The following is a 9,315-nucleotide window of genomic DNA, read 5'->3' on the forward strand; positions in this document are numbered from 1 at the left end:
CTCCGGCTTCCCATTTTCCACCGAAATGAGGCGCGGAGGAAGGATTGAACCGCCACTGGGTTCCGCGTGATGCCAGGATGTTTGCGATTTCTGAGAACTCCTTTGACGATGCAGCGAGAAGACGGCGAAGTTCTGAGTCTGCACCGACGAGATTCGTTCCACAATCGCTTGCGATCGAGGCACAAATTCCTCGTCGAGATGTGAAGCGTTTGTACGCTGCGATGAATGCCTCCGTCGTGTAGTCCGAAACTAGCTCGAGATGCACAGCCGAGGTCGTAAAGCAGATGAGAATAACGATATATCCCTTGCATGATTTCGCTCCTCTTCCGCGAGAGGCTCGAATCGAGAATGAACCAGCGTAGTCAACGCCAGAGTGAAGAAACGGCCTTGATCGCGTGACTCGAGACTGAGGGAGTTGGCCCATCTGTTGGCTGCTGAGGGTGGCGCGATGACGTGGACAAGGAACGCAACGATGTATGAACATGTGGATCGGTACTCTTCCTCCCAGGATCCAGTACCGCTGTCGGATTGTGGCGAGAGTGAGTTGTGGACCTCCGTGGAGCGTCAACCGATGATAATTATCGATGATCAATGTGGAGAACAATGATTCGCGAGGCAAGATGAACGGGTGCTTTTCGTCATACGAAAGCAATGAGTGATTCAGTCGACCACCGACTCTAAGGAATCCGTTCGAATCGATGATCGGCGTAAGTCGCGATAGTGGATGACTTCGAGTGAGACTTGAGATTGTCTCGATTTGGCGAATTTCGCAGAAGAAATACGCCTGCAGGGTCACCTTGGTCCAAAACAGTTGGGCGTCGCTCAATTCGAGAGTGGAGATCGGTCCGACAGTGATAGACGTGTTTGCGTGATTCGATGTCGTCTTCGCGAGGAACCGATTTGCTGCGCGTTTACACAATGATGTGACTTTGAGGAAAGTCGATAGTTTTGAATAGCGATCGACGAGATCCAAGATTTGTAGCGGCTTAGCTGTTGCGATGTGCGTCGACAGCCCTTTTCTTTCCTTGAGATGAATGTTTTATTCCGGTCGCGGAGATGAGGATGGCCAATTGACAGAAGGCTTCGAGAGCCAGGATGGTCCGAAGGTCCAAAGTTCTAATTTTTGGAGTTGCTCCGGAGATGCACCACGAGACGCAAGATCAGCGGGGTTTTCAGAACCCAAGATGTGATACCAACGAGCGCGCGCGAACTCTTGGACTTCCGTTACGCGATTACGAACGAATTCTTTCCACCACGATGGGTGGCTTTTGATCCACGCGAGCGCGACTGTGGAATCCGTCCACGGATAAACCGGGGTGTTTTCGAAATTAAGAGTCTTTTCCACATGACACATCAACCGGACGAGAAGATTCGCAGCACAGAGTTCGAGACGAGGAATTGTCACATTCTTTAGCGGCGCTACTTTAGTTTTCGCGCACACTAGTGAAACGCGCACTTCGTGAGTGTTGATATACGTTCGCGCGTAGATCACTGCGCCCCATGCACTTTGAGAGGCGTCCGCGAAACCGTGGATCTCTATTCCGAGAGATGCTGAACTTAATCCGATCCATCGTGGGATGGTGATAGCTGAAATGCCTTGAAGATCTTGTAGAAACTCGATCCATCGCGAGGACAATGAAGCTGAGAGCGGCTCGTCCCAGTCGAAACCGAGTGCCCACAATTCCTGCATAAAGATTTTGGCTCTGATCGTGATCGGCGAGAGCCATCCGAGAGGATCAAAGAGCTGCGCATTTTGTGAGAGGACTATTCGTTTCGTGAAATTGTCCTGAGTTTGATGAATTTGTGGAGAGAACGCGAACGCGTCGATGTCTGGTCGCCACGCAAGACCGAGAGTCCGAAAGAATGGACTTTGATCGAGATTTAGATGCATCGCAATCTCTTGATGGTTTCGAGAAATGTCAACGAGAGTTTCTGGGTGGCTTGAAGTCTACTTTTGAAGTTCAAAGCCGCCCGCCTTGAGCAATTGATTGAGTTCGTTGATTTTCTCGCGATCTCGATCAACGTCCTCTGCTCCTGAGAGAATGTCGTCGACGTACGTGTTCTCGAGAATGACGTGGCTCGCAAAGGGATACTGCTCACCTTCGTCCTGAACGAGTTGATGAAGAACACGGATCGCGAGATACGTAGCGCTTGCAAGACCATACGTTACCGTAGTCAGTTGATATTCTTCAATCGGTAGCTCTGGTTCTTCTCTCCAGAGGATTCGCTGAAAATCTTGGTCATCATTGTGGACCAAAATTTGTCGGTACATCTTGACGATGTCTGATGAGAACGCAACTGGATATTGTCGCCAGCGTAATAGAACGTCCGCGAGGTCGGTTTGCACTTTTGGACCGACGAGAAGATTGTCATTGAGAGAGAGTCCGAGGTTGGTTCTTTGAGACCCGTTGAACACGACACGTAACTTTGTTGTCGAACTGCTGTCGCGAACTGCACCGTGATGGGAAGGATAAAACACGCGGGAATTGTCTTCAGGTGTATTGATAGCGCCACGCATGTGCCCAAGTTCACGATATTCACGGAGGAAGCTCGAGTAAGCCTCTTTGAGTTTCGCGTCGCTACCGAACCGTTTCTCCAAACAAAGGAGCATTTAATGCGCGCGATTCCGCGAGTTGCCGAGCTCTACCGAATTGTCCTTGAGCGGCAGCCGAACCACATAACGACCGGACGCAGTTCGAGAAACCGTTTCGCGAAAAGGTTTTGACACTTCTTCCTGCTTCCAAAACTTCTGCACGAGATCAAGCAGTTCGTGATCGAGGGAGCATTGGAAGCCTTGGACTGCGCCATACGAGGGGCTTGCTGCTTCCGCTGAAACGCAGCCGGAGAGGACCCAACCGAACTGAGTTTCTTGCGCGATTGGTGTTCCTTGTGCTCCTCTTCGAACTCCTTGACCAATGATGTTGCTGTAGATGTCAGCTCCGAGAATGACGTCGATTGGACTGGGATGTGCAACGCTTGGATCCGCAAGGTTGAGTCCTCGTAGATGAGGCCAGTCTTCGAGGAGAAGTCAAAATGAGGGTAGATACGATGTGAGTCGTGGAAGCACAAGTGCTTCTACCTGACACGAGAACGAGGTGTGAGCACGAGATTGGAGTTGCAATGTCGCGATGCCGCGAGTCACTGCCGATTGATGAGCTCCGACGCCAATGATCGGTATCGTTGCTTGATGCCGACGTAGTCGCAATTGTTGCGCTAGCGACTCCGTGACGAATGAACTTTCGGATCCTTGATCGAGTAGAGCGCGAGCGATGATTCTATCTCCAGTCTCCGGATTCGAGGCGATCAATTGCACTGTGGCGAGAAGAACTGGAGAGCGCTTGATCATTGTAGGCTGAGCTGAGTGGTTGCTCACCTGAGAGGCGCTGTTCGAGATCGGTGCGTTCTGCACTGCAAGTTGCGCTACTGCAGCCTGTCCTTGAGATGTGCCGCTGTTGGCAGCTGTCGAGATTGAGGAAGAGTTTCGATGCAGCAAGGAATGATGTCGACCGTTGCACACGCGACACGTTTTGTTGGATCGACAGTCCTTCTGCTGATGTGGACCGAGACAATTGAAGCAAAGCTTTTTCGCAGAAACCACTTCCCTTCTTTGATCCAGAGATTCGTCGCGAAAGGTAGAACAGAACGCGATGTAGTGGTTGCCTTTGCAAAAAGCACACGACTGTTCCTTTGATCGCGCCGTATGTGACCTTGTCGTCTGAGGATTTGACCTTTCTTGCGATGAGTGCGGTTTCGACGTCGCGATTTGATTGTGAGCATGAGCTTGCTCCACGGCTTCGAGGGTGTGGATGCGACCGATGAGAAACGCCTTGAGCTCCGCAAACGAGGGGGGCTCGAGTTTCTCGCTAACACTTTTCTCCCACTCTTCGAGAGATGCTGGGTCGAGCTTGCGAATCGTCATGTGCACGATGATGTGGTCCCCTAATTTCTCGGGACTATCGAGAAGTTCGAGCGCGCCAAGAGCTTCGCAAGTGTTGCTGTGCAAGCTCTTCAGTTCTGATGACGACTTTTTCGTGACACGAGGAATCGCGAAAAGTGTCGCGAGATGAGAATCCGTCAAAAGTCTCTTGTTTTCGTATCGTGAGACGAGAGTTTCCCAAGCTCGAGGGAAGTTTTCTGCAGTGAGAGACATGTTTTTGATGAGTTGTAACGGTTCATCGGTCACACTGATTTTGAGGTAGTGCAGCTTTCCCACTTCCGAAAGTTGTGAATTTTCGCGAACCATCGATGAGAAGAGGTCGTGAAACGGCTTCCATTCTGAGTAGCTGCCCGCGAAAGTGGGCAGTTCGATACGCGGTAACCGTTTTGATGATCCTCCTGCTGGTGCGTCTTGAGGAGCTGCAGCGGCTTGCGCGGTTGCTGCAGGCGCAGGCTTTAGCGATTCGAGAAGATCAAGCATCACTCCTTCGCCACTCAAGAAGTGCTCTTCACACAGTCCGTAATGATCTTTCGCGAAGTACGAAAGCCTTTTGATCGCGTCGAGTTGATCACCTTTTGCTGCGAACTTGATCTCGCTGATCTTTTCGTAATTCTCTTGGAACTTATTCCAACTTGAATTTAAAGCATTAAGCCGCGACTTCACCTGCCCGTAAGTGATTTTTGCCTCGCCGAGCTTGCGCAGGTTGTCGACGGCACAAGAGATGCGCCAAATATAGTCGTTTTGACGTTCGATATGTTCTTTGATCGACATGTTGATGTACGAGAGGATTTAAACTCACGCGACGAACTGAGTTTTCACGAACGAGATACGCACACAGTGATAATAGGGCGTCGCGATACACACTTCGAGAGATCGGTGTTGTTGACGCTCAGATCTTAGTCACGGTCACTACAGAGGACACCGCACGTTTGCATTTAACGGACGCGACTGATTTTTGTTGATGGTTTTCACCGATAACGAGGTTGTTCACTTGGTAACGTGAACTTTCACAACTTGATGCACACGCGATAGTTCCGTTTCACTCACTAGCTAATTCGTTTTCCCGTAAGTCGCAACGATTCGAAAGATTCGTCTCGATTTGCGAATGATCCGACTCGATTCGCGACTGATCCGGCTCGAAGGACCAAAAAATGTTCAGAGAGATGGCAAAAGGATATGGATCATCGACGTAGGATCCGCGAATTAGTGATGAAAACGAGTGTAAATGAAACGAAAATGATGGTGAGATGGAGAGAAATAATGATTACCGATAAACGAGACTTTTATTGGTTTCGATGTGGTTGTGATGGAGCTGGAACATTTCTAATGGAATGTAACAGTTCATATCCTCTCGTAGGAACATGCCGGGGATCATTTAGATGAGTGCAAAATTTATCATGCAGCGTAGCCCGCCTTATGCGCTTGGCTTTCTTATCGGCAGCAGTGCTCAAATTACGCGATTATGCACTTCATATGCACTGTCGCCGAGCCCGGCGAGAGGCCGTGTGAGCAGTCTCAATGCTGCTTCTAGGCGTAACGCACGTCTAATTTAATATAATATAACGTTAACGCTTCCTTTTACCATTTGTTGTTATCAATTATCCTTCAATTCTCTGTTTGAAGAAACATGTAAATACATATATAATCGTTGCGAAATATTTGCATGACAAATTTGGCGATCCTGCCAGGATCCGGTTTAAACCAATGAACGCGGCGCGCGTATCAAACGGCCGGATCATAGTGACGAACTTTAGAAGTGAGTGCATAAGCCCAATAAATTCACGCGCGAACATTCAGCTACGCGTTTATAAGTAATTATTACGAATTGTACCTAACAAGGGATAGAGTGAAAGGCCGCCTTGCATAGACAATCAAGGACTGCGTGTAGACCGCTTGATAACCAGGGACTGAGTGTAGACCGCCTGACTCTACACTGGACAATTCCCATAGTAAACTTGTGTATTTATTGGTAAGGAAGCAAGTATGAAATTCTGCACTCCTTAGATACAATAAACTTCGCGTTTAAACCGTCTAAGTGAAGTGAAGTGAGAATAAGGACACTCAGACTCGAACCGCTCTTATATTCTTGCCCCCGGTGCCTGTCAGAGACTCCAGGACATCGAAGCCTCGTACCGACGGCTACCACGATCTTCGAGTGTGATGCTTTACACCTCAATTTGGCTACTCCTAGCGTAAGTACAAGCATTTTGTTACTCACTCGAGTCACCATAAACTTATCGAAGGACAAATCGTGATCGAAACTAAGAATTTGATGGTCAAACTTGAATCATTCAAATAAATAAAGTCGAAGCTTGACTCAAGGTAAATTTAACAAATAAATTCACAATGGACGTGAACGAAAACAATGACCGGAGATCGGCAGTACCTCACACTATTGTTGAGACTGCAGAAGATGGACAATCCGTCACTTCTGAATCCCGGTTTGAAGAGAGATTTTGGGATTTGACGAACCAAATGACTTAGCTTGTGAATAGGCTACAAGAAGCCACCGAACGTAATGATTTAACGAAAATGGGCAGATACCGTCTTGGTCTAGAGCAATTAAACGGAGAGAGGTTAACTGCGCGTCAACTTGCTTGCCGCGAAGATTTGCCTATAGAAGAGGTTACCCGTTTTATTCAATTGAGAAATCAAAAACGCCGTGAACACGACTTCATTCGTCGCAATAATGCAGTAATAAATCGAAACTCTGAAACAGTTCCGCGTCCCGAAGACACGCTTGAAAGCGTCACCAACCAAATGTTTCAGGAAATGCAACAACCGAATAACCAATTAACCGAAGAAAACCGTCAAGAGAAAGCTCTTACAAATAGTAATACCAATCGAGAAGCAATCAATAACTATTATCGCTTAACAACTAGCGATGATCCGAATGTTTCTAATATTTTGAGACCGCCCGGAAACCATACCGGAGCGATACCGCGAATTCAACTAGATACCGCGCGTCTCGTTGAATCAGAGGTGGAAGGTCCTACTCAGATAGCTCCCTCAACCATAACAAACCCACCACGTTACTCGGCATTATACGGGCTCGCTCAAAACCGATTGCTGCCACCGACACCGCGCATCAATGAGGTGGGCTCCCCAGCCAATTCAGACTCGGACCATCAAGGTATAAATGCGATGCCAATACCGATCCCTCACCAAAATCGCTCATTAGAAAACGACCGATTCTCCACCGCGCGAGCCAACGTAAACCATGATATCTTGTCGGATACGGATTCGACACTGCAACGCGTTCTCGAGGAAAGCCGACGTTTATCACGGATGCCGAACGTACGCCTTACACCAAGGCCTAGTCCACAGTGGCCTAATGGTCCGACGGATTCCGAAATTCCACGAGGTACTGGTAGCAATACCCGTAACAACGTCCCGCGTCGTCGTCTAGAACAGCAAGAAGAGGATGAACTTCGAAGAGCCTTGGCAATGTCTGCTACTTTACCACATCGTCGTCCGGACACTGTGACGTTCAGTATGTCCCAGTTGCTGAGTGATCCCGAAGCTTTACGCCAACAGCAAGAGATAATGAGGAACATTGAGGAACTCGCGCGAAGAAACCAAGCAAGAATTCAACTACCGGCAACTGCGCCACCCCGAAACATGCTTCCCCCTCGGAATCCAAGAGACCCAGGCCCATATGTACGAACAGAAGCTTACTTGAATGATGTCAGCCTACGCCCCGATGCTGCCGGAAGATACCCCGGAGAACCAAATCGCCCAGCGGACGAGCCCTATGCGATCCAAGATTTCCTACCCGCGTTTCAAGCCATCAAGATGATTGATTGCAGACTGGAAGGAAAAGCAGGCGAAGACTTACACGCTTGGATCATGCAAGTAAAAGCCGCCGATATGGTAGTTATCCCAACCCAACGTTTCCCGTTTTTGAGCATGGTAATCAGCTTGAAGACAGGAGGAGCTCTTCAGAAGACCATCAACCAGAGGAGACCTCGTACGATCCCAACTTTACTCGAAGTCATAAGATCAGCCGTTATTGTCGAGAAAAGTGCCACCACATTGGAAATGGAGCTTGGCAGACCAGGCCAAAAGGGCGACACTGTGGACGCCTACAATCTCAAATTCAATCAGATCTACCAAGACCTCGTAGCTGCCTTCTCGAATCAACAACTACGAGCGAACATCGATCCTAATCTTCAAGACCTCGAAAATAGAGTGTGCCAGTACTATCTGTACGGATTTAATCCGAGGATATTCCATCAAGTCAAAAACCGTCAGTACTTCAAGTTACTAGAAGCCCAGAAGGCCGCGAAGGAAGCCGAAGGCGAGGAATTGAATTTCCGAATGCATCAACAACAGCTGATGAACAGTAACGACACAGCCTCGAAACCCACGTTTTGGAACAAGTCCCAAATTTACGGGCCAGGCAGCGCATCAGACACGCGAAGATTCCAGGTACAACAAAGAACCTCGACGAACTCGCCAAGGTCAACTCCTCGACCACCAGCGTCTGTCCACCACCACGATGAAGCGGAACAAGATGAAGATAAAGAACTCCAGAGATGTGAACGCCACACCTGTAACACACATCGGACCGCCCATGAACAACAAGCAGTATGTCATAATCGCGGAACCAGAGGACACTACAGCCGGAACTGCTACGCTCCGCGCCGACCACAGAACGACCAACGCCGTAATACTAACGGCAATAAGCGAGATGCAAATTTTCAAAACGCCAGCTACAAAGACAAACCGCCCAACGACCAAGTCAATTGCACGTCAAAGGAACTCCAGTCAGAGGAAGAGGAAATAAAGGGACAGGAGGACGAACTAGAGGACGAGTGCCAACAGGAGCCCGTGTATGTTCAGTTTCACAGGGGTTACTACAGTGTGCTGTAATAAAATTTGGAGAAACAAAGCAAGGAGTAGCCCTTATGGTCGATACAGGTGTATCAATAAACCTCATAAAACGGAAGGTTATTTATCCATCGGATAAACAAATTTGTCCAATTATCAAACGCCTCACAACCTCATGTTCTGTCACGAAGCCAACAATCCTGACGGTTTCCGCGAAAATCGATTGGAAACCGTGATTAGTAAGAAAATGTTGTGGATACGAAAATGGGAGGAACGGTTCGAGAAAGCTCTGGTCTGGCTTACCAAGTCCAGAGAGAAAAACCAAAAACAAGTGGACCAAGGAACACGACGACAAACTCCTTTATATCAAGTGGGAGATAAAGTAATGATCAAAAACCATGCGCGACAGAACGCCTTGGAAAGGATTTGGAATGGACCATTCGTCGTCGTCGAGATCAACGAACAAAAAGGAAATATCACTTACAAGAAAACCGCGGATGATTCCACAGCGTCTTATTGGAAGACCCATCTGAATAATACCAAAC

The 9,315-nt window shown here is 48.4% G+C and overlaps 2 protein-coding genes across 2 annotated transcripts; both read right to left on the reverse strand.

Annotated features, from left to right (window-relative positions):
- Positions 1–1,039: 1,039 nt before the first annotated feature.
- LOC138191180 (uncharacterized) lies at positions 1,040–1,891 on the reverse strand. The gene has a single exon (XM_069137376.1). The coding sequence runs from the start codon at positions 1,889–1,891 to the stop codon at positions 1,040–1,042; it is 852 nt and encodes a 283-aa protein (XP_068993477.1).
- A 57-nt stretch (positions 1,892–1,948) lies between these two features.
- On the reverse strand, positions 1,949–4,708 carry LOC138191181 (uncharacterized). Its single transcript, XM_069137377.1, has 3 exons — positions 3,080–4,708; positions 2,675–3,015; positions 1,949–2,579 (listed from the first exon to the last, which is right to left on the reverse strand). Exons 1-3 carry the CDS (start codon positions 4,706–4,708, stop codon positions 1,949–1,951), a joined length of 2,601 nt encoding a protein of 866 aa, XP_068993478.1.
- Between the last annotated feature and the right edge of the window lie 4,607 nt (positions 4,709–9,315).

The sequence above is a fragment of the Neodiprion pinetum genome, chromosome 6 (assembly GCF_021155775.2).
Source record: "Neodiprion pinetum isolate iyNeoPine1 chromosome 6, iyNeoPine1.2, whole genome shotgun sequence".
Lineage (NCBI taxonomy): Eukaryota > Metazoa > Arthropoda > Insecta > Hymenoptera > Diprionidae > Neodiprion > Neodiprion pinetum.